Source organism: Sebastes umbrosus, chromosome 5 (genome assembly GCF_015220745.1).
Source record: "Sebastes umbrosus isolate fSebUmb1 chromosome 5, fSebUmb1.pri, whole genome shotgun sequence".
Classification (NCBI taxonomy): domain Eukaryota; kingdom Metazoa; phylum Chordata; class Actinopteri; order Perciformes; family Sebastidae; genus Sebastes; species Sebastes umbrosus.
Genome location: NC_051273.1, coordinates 8,889,018 through 8,905,130, shown reverse-complemented (window position 1 = coordinate 8,905,130; position 16,113 = coordinate 8,889,018). Strand labels below are relative to the sequence as shown.

General features: G+C 40.0%; 1 protein-coding gene across 11 annotated transcripts in view; it reads left to right on the top strand.

Annotated features, from left to right (window-relative positions):
* The window catches only part of lrp8 (low density lipoprotein receptor-related protein 8, apolipoprotein e receptor), a 203,244-nt gene that overhangs the window by 96,619 nt on the left and 90,512 nt on the right, over positions 1-16,113 (top strand). For all 11 annotated transcript variants that reach the window (XR_005206860.1, XM_037769254.1, XM_037769248.1 and 8 more), the window contains exon 3: positions 815-937. Coding sequence is in view for 10 of the 11 variants with exons in the window: in XM_037769254.1 (XP_037625182.1) it covers positions 815-937 (123 nt within the window). In the remaining variant the exon portion in view is untranslated. The remainder of the gene's footprint in view (positions 1-814; positions 938-16,113) is intronic.

The window sequence follows — 16,113 nt, the reverse complement described above, 5'->3', positions numbered from 1 at the left end:
CTCCTCCACCGGAGCATCCACCTGCGAGCTCTTTTTACTGGATTTATTCTTCAGATAATACTTCAAATCTGTTCCAGGTTGTCAAAAATAATATGTTGCTATTCCCAAACCAACTTTATGAAACTTTAATTCTTAATGAGTCACATTTTACAGGTAAATTTATCTGCCTTTAATGCTGAAATTATGTGACAAATCAGTTTGGTCCTCATTTCAATATATTCCAAAATGAAGAGTATCAGTTTTTGATTCAGCAGGAGACTTTTTCATCCATGCTGGCTCTTTGTGGAGTGGAAAAGGTCTTGGTGTGGCGAAGAAACTTGCAAAGTCTCACCTGACTTAACAGACTTGAGACACTTATTCAACCTCAAAAACAAAGGCTGGCTAATAAAACACCTCTTGTTCCCTCATGCTTTGTGTTCCAAGTTGCACATGAACACGCTGATAGTTAAAGACAAATTGGAACCACAAAATTAGTTTGGAGTTGGTCCTCAGGAGGAAGTTATATTTTAATTGCCTAGCCTTGTTGCCTTGTTAAGTGGATTATCAAACTTTTGACACGACTTTTGCATACATTTCCATCACTTGTTAGTCAGTGTTTCCAGGTTGTGTAAGTGATTCAGTCATCACTTTCTGTGCTCCAGAGAATTTATCCCATTAAATATGTAACACAATATCTAATAGACAGTCACTGTGTTAAGAACTTGGAATGAGTTGAGTCACTATTCATATTAATGACCAGTACAGAGTAGCTTTACTAATTTGCCTTTCTTAGAGTCGTAGAGTAACGTGGCATGTCCCCTTTTTGTCTCCACAGCAAAGAAGACATGTGCGACCACAGACTTTGCCTGTAAGAATGGACAGTGCGTCCCGTCTAGGTGGCGCTGTGACGGAGAACCGGAGTGTGCAGACGGTTCAGACGAGGCTGATGCAATCTGCAGTAAGTAGCTGTGCAAACGCAACCGCAGACAAACAGTGCCGTCAAGGCAGATATGCAAACACAGACAGAGGGAAGGCCATGAACACACAGTGAGGGAGGTCAGGACACACACACACGTTTGACACATCTCAAATGTGTCACCAGCTACAAGTGTGTGTGTGTTCATTCATTGCATGTGTGCTTTTAATTAAATTAAAGTCTAAAAAAAAAAATCTGGATTTTCTAAAACACGTATACACACCAGCATGATTTAACTGTCCCTTTTACAATCATGTAATGTGTGTTTAAAGTAGTTAACCTCCACACACACATGCGCACACACATTTCCTTCGGCATAAAGCTCTCCCAAGGTTGCTCGGCCTCAGTGTGTCACATTTTGCTGCGCTCCAGCCACTGAGCCAACCTTCTCTTTCTTGCACATTGCCTCAGAAAATTGCTTTTTTTTTGTTGGCTGTACCGTCAGACGCAGGACATCCATATGGTTTGATCAAGGCCATGGAGGGCGGAAGAGTGTCTGCTCCTTTCATTATTTCTTCTAGAGCATGCTTTGAAAAGTGAGAATTACAAATAGTTACTCACCCCTGAATCCGCTCCCTGTTTCTCACAAAACAGATCGTAACACAGGAAAAGATTTCCCATAAATTACATGTTCAGTTGTTCAGTTAATCAGTTTTTGCATTATGTGCAGGTTCACATACAGTATTAAGCACTGATAGAAGGTGTTTTGTCAGTTTATAGTTAGGATGTATTGCAATCTAACAAGTGTTTGCTGCAAAATACTGAATGTGAATGTGACAAAGGAGTTTCTGTGGAAGGCGATGCAGCCACTATAGCTTAAAAACTATAATGACCAATGTCTGTTTATCTGTGTCTTGGATATTTCTTTATGACAAAAAAAAATACATCACTTTGCAAATAGTCTTCTGACGTTGCTATATTAACTAGACTGTTTCACCAAGAACTATTGTGCATGAAGTAATGCATGTGAAGGTAATTATCATTGTTAGCAACCAGGACACTATTAGTCAAGCACTGAAATACTCAAAAACACCAGCTTATGTGATTTCTGAAGCTCGTGTTTTCAGCAAACATAAGCGTAATTATGAAAAATGGTCAAAAGTCTGTAAACAGACCTTACCTGTTACACTCTTGTTTAAAAGGTTGGCAGGTGTTGAGGTTGCTTGCTGCAGCAATTATGAAAAATGGAACACTGCCCACTGTGATTAATGGATTTTTTTTAATCAGCAGTGGTAACCCACTCTACCCAGGTGGGGAACTGAACCGCAAAGAGGTGTGATGAGCGGGCGGTGGGGCAGGGAGGTTATATGGAGCATGTGTGTGTGTGTTTGTGTGCTCTGGTTAAAGAATGAAAGTCAGGAAGAGAGTGATGGTGAGACTGAAGTGTGAGGTGCTAAGCAGCGTTAAATGACTGACACTGGGAGTTTAAATGGCTGTGAGAGATGTGAACATAGAGGTTGATTTACTATTCTGACACAAGGCTTTTCAGGAGCTACATGATAGCTCTCCTAGTTAATGCACTTTTTAACTTTTTTTATTTTAATTTCAGCTTCATGGTAAGAAAGGGGGTTTACATAAGATACCAGAACAACTCAAGGAGAGTTGGAGTCTTGGACTCTTCAGTGGCTTTGAAAAAGTTAATCAATGACTGAGTGAGAAAAGACTTGAGTGAGGTTTGGGTGAGTTTCATCAAACTATAGATCAAGGAATCTTTCTGTCTGTCTGTCTGTATGATGGGTATGTGTGTATGTCCTTCGCATATCTCAAGAACTGTTCATCCAATCTACTTCACACTTGGCGGGTGTATTACTGCGGACCCGAGGACATGCAGTGTCGAAGTTGGTGCAATTTGGACGAGCCACACGTTCAGTGCTAAAGGTTCTTTATACCATATCCAGAGCATTAATATAGCAGCAAACAACTATTTGCTATGTAAAGATATAGAGGAGTAATGTCTACCTGAGCAGAGAGTGAAGTCCCTCTGTGTGTTGTAATCCAAGCTTCTCTGTGCTTTGTTGACATTGCCTTTGTTGCATGCCTTTTAGTGGCTCGCGAGCTGCCCTCAGCAGGTCTTTACCGTCTGCAGCTCATGGACTTCAGTTCACTTTTGCTGCTGGATGCTGGATATAGGATATACTAACGTTACAAACAAACTCTTCACTTCACTTCATTTCACTCAATGAGCGATGAGCTGCTCTCGGGAACGCTGCAAGCAGCACTTCCGGGGGCCAAGCTATCTGCCCTCTCCAAACGGGCACATGCTCCGAAAGGTGATTCATATTCAAGCTGCCAAAACTACGCTCTGCATTGATTTTGTCTTTTTTATCAGTCGATACATTGTCCTGTTGCCTTTTCAAAGCAGCCCAGATTTCTAGGACTGAGCTTTTTTGAAGGCCACGTTCAGATCGACAAAAGCAAAACACATGCTCCTCATTCAGACTACTGTGTTGGCACAGCCTGGGCGCCATTGAAAAACAAAAAAATAAATAAATCTGGATTGTTAGTTAAAGCAATCCAAGTTAAATACCTTATAGCACCTACCTTGATAATTTTGATGCCATGGTAGCTTTGCAGAGTTGTAAAATCCTGCCTCAAAGCAGCATAAAGAGGAGCACAAAGTCGTCATGTCTGATGAGCATTCAAACTTGGATTATATTTCATCTTCCAACCTGTACCTGTCTCCCAAATTAGTGCTGTTGTGGGGTTTGAAAGGGGCTTAACTGGTATATCACACTGAGCAGGTTGTCAGAGTTTGGAAGTCCTCTCATTAGGAATCAGCAGAGTTGTGGTGGTGCTTTGTAAACATCATGAACAAGTTGTTCAACAGCAGTTGAAACTGATCAGCAGCTTAGGCAGGAGGAGTAGAACCCAGACATAGCATTAAATTCTCAGGCATTTCACAGGGATTCACATATTAATCTCCCACATAACCAGTGTTTCCTCCAAAGATAAGTCACAGAACAGAGCAGAACTGCTAGAGGTCAGTCGTTCACTTCTGTCTTATCACAAAACTTCCCATATGGCTGTATCTACAGGCCAGCTCCTATTTGCAATTTTTATTAAGATGATTTTCAAAGAGGTGATCAAAGAGCCCTTTGAAGATTCTCAAAGTAATAAGTCTGATTGGGATAGACCAAGGACATGATGTGTGTGTATGCATGTGCACACGCCTATAAGAGTATGTGCGCCCGCATAAGCGTGTGCATATAAAGCTAGAGTCGATGCTTGTATTTAGTATTCATCACAAGGTGAATCTGTAAGTCATTTCATCAGATTAGTGGACTTGTGGTTAAGTCTCATTATGTCTAATCAAGGTCAGACGCTGCGAGTTCTCCAACTTTCTCAGCCACATTGATCCTCGCAGCTGTGTGTGTGTGTTTGTTTGCATGCAGCAGAATGTGTGCGTGCCTTTGCATGTATCTGCTTTCATCAGTATAGTGTATGTGCATTAGGTGAGAAATTTAAAGTGTCACTAGAGTCGAGCAAGGCAGAAAAAAATCTTAATGAATTGTGGTATATACAGTTTTAAAACACAGTATTGTTAATTATCATGATGAAGTACATTTTTTAAAAAAATCCATTGCAAAATTGTTCATAAATAATCCAGTGAATTAAAGGTGCTATTGATAACATTGATAACATTCAGCCACTAGATGTCACATTCTCTCTCCCCTGTTGCATTGCATTAACAACAAATGGTTGCCAGGCACGTACCGTCAAATGTTGTTATACTATTGGCTCACAAGCCTTGTTTTTAAGTAGAAACCAAAACGACAGCGATAAACAAAACCTTCATTTTGGACCCATCAACATTTTTTAAATTATTAATTCACAAACATATATATATATTTTTGTTTTTAGGAAAAGCCATACTTTTATTTTATTTATAACCTTTATTCTAAAAGCTTTGTGGATGTTTTTTTTTTTTTTTTTAAATATTCGTCTACATAAAAATGTTATCAATAAGACCTTTAAGTTGCTTTATCAATTTCATGAGGTGATAATAAAGAGATAGCTATCTGTATAAATTGTGCAAAGAAATCAACAAGAAATGAAGAAGCCTCTTCCAAAATATGTTCCCTCCTTCAGTGTTTTGATGATGGTGATGGAGACCACTGTGTAACACATCAGCCCATAGGTGCTGTATCATTCCATGGTCCAATTATCTGTATCAAAGCATCTGCATTTGTTTGTTTCGCCACTCATTCATTCTAGGTTTTTCTTCGTTATTCATCTGTATATCGTCATATCACCCAATCACCACCACCTTGTCTCATCAGGCTTCTCTTTTTGTTTGCTCTGTATCTTTTTCTTTGTTATAATCTCACATATCTGTTTATGTTTTGGTCTCTTGCTATGTCCTTACAGCCTACCATATTGTATCACATCCTCTTCTCTGTCCTCTTGCTCTTCCCCTGCCGTATGTCCTCCACTTTGTGATCTGAGTTCAGTTTAAGTAATGCCTTTGTTTGAATTGATTTCCCTGGGAGGGAATCGATGGGCTGATCCCAGAGACCTCTGGTCGACTGCTGATTAACTATGGACCTCTGATGACGCCTTTGAAACCACACACACACACACACAGACACACACACAGACACAGACACACACAGACACACACAGGCTCCTCAGGAGTTGTCTGTAATTACACATCTGAAAATGAATCTGGGTCTAGAGGGGATTCTAGAGAAAACGCTCAATCAGGTGATGCATGAAGGAGTGAGCGTGTCTGCATGCAATGTTCTGCCCCAATCTTAAGTGCAGATATCACCTCTTAGTGGTGGTTGCGGGAGCATCATTATTAGTATTAGAAGTACCATAAAGTAACTAGAAGACTGAATAAGTGATAGTAATTTATTGAAATAAACAAGCCAACAACAAACAAACAGCCCACATATTTGGACTGGGTGTGGTTTACTTAAAGGTGCAGTGTGTAGGATATGGCGGCATCTAGTGGTGAAGTTGCAGATTGCAACCATCTAAAACTTCCCCCATGTGCCAAGCGTGTAGGAAAACTATGGTGGCCGATGCAAAAACGTGAAAATGACCCTCTCTAGAGCCAATGTTTGGTTTGTCATTAATGTTACAGTATATTTCTGCCAATAGATCCCCCTAAATGTTACACACTGTTCCTTTAATTTATTGTTTTCCAAAATAGTCTCAAAAAACAAAAACACCCTTATAACTTGCAAACTTGGATATGTTGTAAATGTCAAGCCCTTTTTATTGCAGAAACTTCTTTTTAATTAAATGTCTTAAAAACAGTAACACATGCAGGCAACACAATCATCATGTTAATATTTTTTATTTAGGTGAGACAAACTTTTATTTATGAGAAGTTAAGCACCAGTTTTGACCTTCCAAGGTTTTACTCTCTTGAAAAATGATCATCCTGATCCATGTGATAATGGATCCAATTAAAATATACTATATACACTAGAAAAAGTTGTGAGGCAAATTAATATTCATCAATTAACTTCTTAAGCACCTTCATTGTTGTTTCACCACTGAATGGTTCATTTTAAGGGTGCTTTTTAGTAATCCAACGTATCCTCATACAACAATTTGTATGATATCTTACAAAAAGTTATTCCTCAGTTTTCCTATGAATGCCCAGCAACATGTGATACACGTGTCAATTTCCGCTCCAGTCTTTTCAAAATAAAGTTCCATCTTCACAGGAATCAGCTTGGTTTAGGAAAAGATCGACTTGGTTAGTTTTAGGTAACAAAATTACTTAGTTAGGTTTAGGAAAAGATCATGGTTTGGGTTACAATAACCCCGGAAGTGGGGTTACTTTTTGTCGGTATAGCTACAAACGGTGTATGACAGCAGCCTGACTAATCCATTAAATTATATCTGATAACAAAATGCTGAAGAATAACACAACTAACTGTTTTTTTTTAAAAAAGACTCATCGTAGCTTCATAACTTTTGAATTTACATAATGCACTATGCTGTAGGGCGCCTATGCTCATAATCCATGTGCCAGACATCAAAGCTCTGATTTTCTGGAGTCTAGACTTTAAAAAGTCAGCATCCATTTACTCTGAGTGGCATCAGCAAGATCCTGCAGTTTGACAATCAGTGCTGATTAGAGGAGCTGCGTCTCTCAAGCGTTGTTTAAACTCCATATCTATGTGCGCACGCTCTTTCGGCTCTCTGCCGCTGCATATGCTACACTCCAGGGATTAAAAAGAGCCCTCCTCGCCATTTAAGTATCTCTGTGTAGATAAATGTTATTGAATTTCAACATCAAGACACTCAGCCAACCTCACTCAGCCACATATTGGACCAACATGTGACTCTCGCTTTACAGCCAGTCCAAGCAGTGTTTAAAAAATGTGGGATATAGAGAGAAAAGTGTTCAAGAGTGCTTAAGCTTAGTATTATTTTGAGGATGTTTTATATTCATAACATAAAAGTCTTGTATCATCAACGTAAGAAATCTCATCATTACAAGTCTACTCAGGCATGTTTCATACCCGAAGGCATGCTGACAAAGGCTGTACTGAGAAGCCTCCACACTCATTGTGAAACATAATGGGGGGAAAAAAAGACAATCACAAATGAGAATTTTGATAAATTCGGAAGTCAAGTAATCTCAAGTCACACACGGTAGAGCATTTCGAGATAAAACCAGAAAACAGCAGTCTTTATATCCCCTTTGGGTCTGCTATTATGATATGAAAGCAGTTAGTTTTTCATTTATTTGAATGAAAAAAGGACCATTTGGTTCTGTGATATGAGCACCGGTATTTATTCCACTGATGTGAAAGTTGTGCTAATCCATAAACTAAACTCTGTTCTTTATCACACCTTTGGTGTTTTTACTGATCATCTGATGAGATGTTTCTACCAACTTACCCAACACCCCAGGGCATTAAAACTGCCATGATTTCAAACTTTGCTAATTATTTCATTCCATCTGATGAAACCCATTCATCTAAAGACGCAAACTGTCAAAGCGGAGCCTCTCATCGCAGCATGACTTCACTCCCACTTTGTGTAGCCTTGATTTATAGAGCTCATATCCAATCGCTACTGACTCCGTCGATTTCTTTTTCATATGGTAATTAAAGCGCAACTGAGGAGAGAACTGTAGCGAATATTTTTTAAGTGTACAACTACTACTAGCCTTGGTTCTGCTTAGTCAAACAGGTGTTGAAACTTCTATATTCTTGAGCCTGCGGGATGGTTATATATGGAGGAGGAAGCCTGTGATGTTTTGTCAGTCATGATTATTGCAGGATGTTGATGGTGAGGATATTGCTGATGACAATGATTGCTCTTTGACTACATGGCTGTAACTCAACACTTTCAAAACTGCTTGCTGTTGTGTGCTGTGCCTGTTAGTCATGTTTTATTATGTTTTAATATCTGCTGTGAAAATAGGTTTGGTAGAAATACTGCTATTTTTCAGCCATACTTGTGGCCTTAGGAATAGCAATGTCACTTTGGTTCAGACTGGAATATTTTATAAGCTAACTATTGGATGGATTTCCATAAAAATTTTATACAGACATTCATGGTCCCTAGAGCAGTGGTTCTCAGCCTGGGGGTTGGGACACCTAAAGGGGTCGCGAGATAATTTCATGGGGTCGCCAGATGGTCGTGGAGAAAAAAAAAAAATAACATATTAAAAATAAAATAACAAAAATTTTAGAATGGGGAATGTTTTTTTTTCATTACATCGCCTGTACCAGTGATATAATTTGCCTCAGAATACATTTTATTGAGTTTGTCTGAGAGTTAAAGTGTGCCTGCGGATGAGTTTCTAATTTTAGCAATTTTCTTTTACTTAAGTACACCTTCACACAGCCGTTATTATGGCTGTAGACCTGCTGTATTGAGGTTAGCTGTTACATTTATTTTGAAGAATTACTTTTTTTGCAACATGTTTAAATATGTAAAAAAAAAATACTCGGGCTGTCAATCGATTCAAATATTTAATCGCATGATTTTCCATAGTTAATCATGATTAATTGCAAATTAATGGCACATTTTTTTATCTGTTCAAAATGTACCTTAAAGGGCAATTTGTCAATTATTTAATACTCTTATCAACATGGGAGTGGGCAAATATGCTTGCTTTATAAAATTGTATGTTAATAATTAATATTGGAAATCAATTAACAACACATAACAATGACAAATATTGTCCAGAAACCCTCACAGGTACTGCATTTAGCATTCAACATTCAGCATTGCAAACTCAAGCCCAACAGGCAACAGCAGCTGTCAGTGTGTCAGTGTGCTGACTTGACTATGACTTGCCCCAAACTGCATGTGATTATCATAAAGTGGGCATGTCTGTAAAGGGGAGACTCGTGGGTACCCACAGAACCCATTTTCATTCACATATCTTGAGGTCAGAGGTCAAGGGAATCCCTTTGAAAATGGCCATATCAGTTTTTCCTCTCCAAAATTTAGCACAAGTTTGGAGCGTTATTTAACCTTCTTCGCGACAAGCTAGTATGACATGGTTTGCACCAATGGATTCCTTGGGTTTTCTAGTTCCATATGATAGCAGCATCTTCACTCTAGCTTTGAGCCTGCTACAACCACCAAAAGATGGATTGCGTTAAAGAAATTAGTGGTGCTAAAACAAATTTGCGTTAACGCGCTATTATGACAGCCCTAAAAAATACATATTTATGCATTTACTTATTGGTGGTAAGCAGCTCTTTATGCCAAGGAAAAAAGAGAGAAATCTGATGTTTGATTATGCAGCACTGGCCCTAGTTATTAGTGTAACAGCAGCACTGTGAAGCCAGCTGTCCTTTGGTGACAATTAAAGTTGAAACTTCCTTCCCTCCCACTCCATCTCTCTCTCTTTACCTGCTGTCATCAGTTCCACCTGCTCCTGTGTACTGAGCTGGGTTTTCTCCTTGTCTGTGTGTGCCGAGACAATAGGCAGGTCAGCGTGTTATAGCATGGAGGCAGGGGGTTGTGCTAGTTAATTATTTTGGAATATGAACGGGAAGGATCCAGTGAGTTGGATTGTCGGACGGCTTCAATTTCATGCTTGAGGCAGCGGCAGCGCCGGGCGTAATTTCCCAGGTGCCCCTCCTCCCCCTCTCTCTCTGTCTGTCTCTCTCTCTTTCTTCACCTGTGTCTCTCATTTAACCAAGTAGAAAGTCAGTGACCCCGCCATCAAAAGAGACACATCTAGTAATTCAAACAGATGCACACAAACATTCAGGAACAGAAAGAGACTCACTCCTATATGGACGTGAGTGTATATGAGTGAGCATTCTGAGGTCACTCTACTTCAGAGTCAGAGTAGTCTAATTTGTCTCAGTCTCCTGCTACATGTTCTTTTAATGGAAAGCCTCTGTTGCCCTGAGCTGAATTTCACTCACTGGCCAGGATATACACACAAGTACTACCCCCACACACACACACACACACACACACACACACACAACTGCACAAACGCAAACACACATACATGTACCAACCTTCCTTAGTTTCAGTCATTCACTTTCTTTTTATCCATTAGTTTGGTCTGATTTTAAACTGTCAAAATTATCAAATGACGCACAACCGTTTCTGCTCAGTTACAGTCAGTTTCAATGGTGACTACAATCAGCGTGTGAATGAAGATTTATAATGTAGAAAAAAATTAAATTAAAAAAAATGTCCCTCTGATTGTCAGCTCTGGATGTGAGTTACTGGCTCAACCAGTGAGAGCCATGTTTAATCACGGCAGCAGGCTTTGTGTGACCGACACCAAACTCAAGGCTCTGAGTTATTTTTATTGACCGAGCATTACTGTGACCGCATGTACTTCAACATTTCTCCCACTGTAAATTTTTCTTGTTGTGAGTTATTGTACACTTCAAGTTTGAATTGCACACTTATCTCTGAAGACTGTGACTTCTAAAGGGACAAGATCCTGTATTCAGCTACTCAATAATACAAGGATGAATGTACAGAATGTGCAGCTGTTTCATGTCTGTGGGCTGGGCTGACTAGTTTAATAGGATTAGTCGTATGTACACAGAGGTATATTTACAGGATGCTGGGCATTTATGGACATTCTGTGGTTAAGGTTTGGCTCATTTTAGACATTAAACTACTTTGTTTATTACTACTTATTTCATTCCATCTGATGGAACCCATCTTACTAAACTGGAAAGAGTCTTTGTATTAGAGCTGAGACCCAAAGAAGCGCAGTGTCGAGTGCGAGATCTTGAGATACGGGACATATTTAATAGTACATTATGTACACACTGTAGTGTTTCGAGAGGGGATTCCTATTAACTGTTACACTGCAAAATGTGTGAGCTTTTGCACCCAAATGACGCGTATACTCTAGCATTGAATGGATGCCACTATGTCATGGCAGGTTTATAGCCGAGGACCCAAGGAAGCGCAGTGTCGAGTGTGAAGTTGTTTGGATGAGCGGTTCTCGAGAAAGCTGCAAGCAGCATTACAGATATAGAACTGGGCATTGAATGATCAGAGTTTCATGGGATAAGAATGTGTCTATTGTACAGTCCTGCTCTGTTAACAGTAGACACCAGCTAATCATGGTCACAGTTGTCCACCGTCCTCACTATACTAAATCCAAATTGCACAAGATTTATTCTTCTGTCTCCCCACTGTGTGACAGATGTCAAGTGACAGAGGGCACATTGTCTCACACTTTCTGGCTCTGCCCTTCACTTACTGGGTTCTTGTCCAATATATTCGACTAGTAATCAAAGGCCTATGAAAGAACCATCCAATTGGAAGCTGGACTCGCCATCTTTGGCTGCTCACAATCCACTCTGTGCCTTCCTACAGCCATGCAACAGTCCTTGATGCTGGGGATTACTCAAAAGACTCGTTTTGAGGGGATGGTAATCATCCTTTCCCCTTCCTTCCAGAGCTGGATGGCTGACATGAGTTCAGTTATACAGATGGAAAGATTCAGGTTTTTGAGAACAAACGCTATTAAAATATTCTCGACTATCTAGGACCAATTTCTTGCTTAATCTAGACGAGGCCGAGGGAGGGTGAGTAACTCGGCCATCTAATTTATCATGGCCCTTGCTCGAGTTGTAATGCATAGCACTCAGGTAGCCTTTTACTATTGTTTTCTTTCTTTCCTCTTCTTTTCTTTTTTGAGAGTATATTTATTGATTTCCAAAGGGTCGAACAATCAAGGATTAAGGAGCATAATACAAATATGTACCCTCTTTTCTAATTTACCCTCAACACAGAACACATTCTCCACACATGAGAGCCAAAAACAAAATAAACAAAATAAACAAAATAAATAAAATAAAATATATAAAATATACATATGCACATACATACATACACAAAATTAAATTAAAAAAATGGGTATATATATATACATATTTGCTTTCATGCTTTGTTTGGTTAAGATTAGAGAAAGATGGCAGTCAGTGTTAACAGAAATCAACATTGAGTGTTTGGTGTGCAAACTGTGGTCTCTGGTGTCAAAGTCACAAGCTTTGTACATCCAACCATCCACCCAACTTCCTCCCTGATACCTTTTGTGGCAGTATAACAACATTACAAACTCATATTGCGTTTTGTGTTACACTTCTAAGTAGGTTTGCCGGGTAGGAAAATGTTGACATAATTAGTTTTAATCGTTTCAAAATAAACAACCAATGATTTTCTGGTGAGGACACTCTAAAGTGGCAGTGTCCACCATCTCAGTTCTTAGTAGTTGTCTCCAGACGCGTAGTCTCATCACAAAGTGACAGAATCACGTGTTTGTAGGTGTGTGTGTGTGTGTGTTTCCTTGCTTTAGCTCATAAATAATTGAAGATACTGAGAATGAGTTTAATGTCACCTTAAAAGTTGCTGGGGAAAAAAAACATTAAAGGTCATCTCTGTCTGTCTCTCTCTGTTTCCTCTGTTATTGTAAGCCCATCATCTCAGTCCCTCATGTGCATTGTTCTGCTTGTCTTGCTATCTTGTGGCATCTCATTAACCACAAATGTCTTTACCTTGATTTATACCAGTAATAAGTGAAAGTGTATTGATCCCTTAAGGAAGATACAGAATAGCAACCTGACCACAACATACACAACAGGAAGTACCCTGGACATTAAAAGACAGACAGGTTGTATTTTAACTGCCATATGATAGCCATTCTGCAGTAATGACACAGAGAAAGCTCAAACTAAGAGGTCCTGTGAGAAACACCCAATATATAAGAGGAAAAAGTAATTTATCATAGCCTGTAAGTGGTCATTATCGATGTAGCTCCCATGAGCCACAGAGAAAATCTCATAGTTTCAGTTGTACAATAATGAACCAGTTCAGATATCAGAGATCATTTGGACCTATGTGTTGTGGTTGAAACAGCTGTTTACATCAAACTGGCTTCCATGTTTACACTGGACGTGGCAATCAAACAGAAGAAAACACCTACGCAGCAACCGCCACCATGTGATTTTTCTTTTTTCGTCAATTCCGTTCTTCCGTTCAATTAGTGACCCTTGCTCTTGGCTGGTTACGATTGATTGGTGGTCAATATGTTTTTGCTCTCAGAGGGCGTCTTGTGGAGCTGGAGCTGCCTGATGGGATTGCTTCTGCTAGTGTTTTGATGGTGTTTGTAAAGACCCATGCTTAATAGCAATTATGTTTTCATCTTCTTTTTTTTTTCGTCCCCCGTCATTTAGTCAGGCTAAAAAAATGCAGCTTTTTTTTTTATTTCAGTTTAATTTTATCTTCCTTCTCCTCTAAGGAAATCCTAAATTGCATCACTGGAGCACAGATGTGGTAAACATAAACAGATGAGGGAGACAGGGCAGGTGTGATAAAAAAACAGTCTTTATTAGGCCAAAAGGCAGGTTAGCAACAAGAATGCATTCAGGCTGGCAAACCCATCCACTCCTCTAGGCTAAGGCAGCAGATGGTCATAAGAACAGGTAGAGTCATGGGGGAACAAATTAGACCTTTGTCACAGAATAAATTTGACATTTCATAGTCAAATCTGTGCCATTTAAGTGCCCCAGTACTCACACTACTGTGGTCCTGGCACTAGTGACTAAATGGAGTGCAGCCATTCTTAATTTTAATAAGTTCGACAGAGCAAAAGCAAATGTCTGCCGTGAGGCCTATAGCAGGGCTTCAATGACAGCGGAGGTCAAAATATAGAGAATAAAATACAGAGATTAATCCTATGAAGAAGTAGAAGAGGGAAGAGGAAAAAAAGATGCACGGCCATGCCAGAAGCACATGCATCGTCAGTGATCTTAAAGCTGCCTATACATGATCAGCGGTAAAATCGCACTGTGCTGGTTCTGCCATTGGAGAGTGGTGCTGCCCGACTAAGCGGAAGCGCTACCCTTGGCGTGACGCACCACGCGAAATTGCCACAGAGCGCCGTGCTCATAGTTCAAATTATTTCAACTTTGACCTCGGCCTCGCTGACCTTTCAAAGCACAACAGATGAGAGCAGCTGCAACTGTTGTTGCCTAGAAACAGTGAATTGCATTCCTTGCGCTCTTTTTGCTGACATATTATACCTGCTGCCTCTGCAAGTCTCTGCGCCCTACTTGCCAGTGAGTGAAGCTGCATGGTAAAATATAACATTGTATAAATCAACTGTATAGTACAAAATTGGACCAAATTGGTGGCGGCAGGCATCAGTATAACGCTTCCTTTTTTGCCTTTGCACAGTTGATATATATATAAAAATATGATTCATGCAAAGGTTTTTGTGGATGATACCCATAGAGGCATGCAAACAGACTGTTGTTGTTTTCAAACATTCTCCGTGGGGTTCCACATTGTCCTGTAAGTCAAATTAAATGTGCAGGAAATTGTTTTTGCCAGAATTAATCAAATCTCAGATGTTTTTGAGGCCAGTAAACTTGCTAAAGCGTATAATTTAACTGAGCCCACCATTGCAATGACTTTGAAAGGCAACTTTACACAGCCAGTAGCTGTGTTCTAATATTAGAAAAGTCCATCCAGAAGCTTTCAGAAGTCAACTACGCTCTCCACATAATTTGGCCGCCTGTTTTAATTTTCAGACCCCAGCCTTTTGAATAAACTGCCACAGAGGAAATAAGCTCAGAGTTCACCGTCAAGTTCAGCCCCTCACTCTTGAGCATCCCAAACTCTCCTTGTACCTCTCTTTCCTTTTGTCTGCCTCCCTCTTCTGCAATCATTAGTTGAGATGTGGCACACTAGCCACTGGCGGTGTTTTTAATGCCCAATGTGTCGTCTACTAAACAACCATTAAGAGAGGCCTGTTGGAAGAAAGTGGCAATTTCCTATGAGAGCGCTGGTGTCGCGCTGTATTTCTTCCCCCCACGGCACTGACAATACCCACAGTCTAGACTGTGCTAATGGTTCCACATTTAACAGGCCCCTTCTTCTCCTTCACACAGCCGAGAGAGAGAGAGAGAGAGAGAGAGAGAGAGAGAGGGAGATAGAGGGAGGGAGGGACGGAGGGAGGGAGGGAGAGGGAGGGAGAGAGAGAGAGAGAGACATCCACTCTAGTTTCACTTTGCTGCAGCATTTACTGGGCTGACGCAATTTTTACATAGTGGCCAAACGGTAGTACTACAACTTTTGTGTCCATCACGTGATGCCATTGTGCCCAAAAAGACTTTGTCCAATAGACTTACATTGGGAAAGAGACGTCTCAAAATCAGCGGATCATTTTTTTTTAGGTAAATCAACTTTCCAGTATGAACACTTTAATAGCCCTTATTTAAATCATTAGGTCCTAAAAGTTAGGCCACTAAGCAACTTTCATAGAAATGAACGGTAGCCCGCCTCCAACGCTGTATCCAGTTCTCTTTATACATCCATGCTTCAGACCCCATAAAAAAACCAAATTGTACCAGTTAAGAGACACATGAGAAACACCAGTAATATAAACAGACTCTATAGGTACGTTTTGTGCGTAAAAAGTTGTGCAGCCGAAGTGCCAGAAATTTGCGTAACAGTGGCAATACTAGAAAAACACTAGAATGAGCTGGAAAAGCTTATCAGAAATGAGAAGATGCAATGAAGACCTCTAATTGGCCTTTTCGTTATGGTACCTGCTTCTGCTTGTTCTATTTGTAAAGATGTCATGTTCATGTCATGTTGCCACTCACTGTTACATGCCTCCAAGCAGAAAGCCCAAAAGTAAAGAATCAAAAGAACGGTCATCATGGGTGTACAGT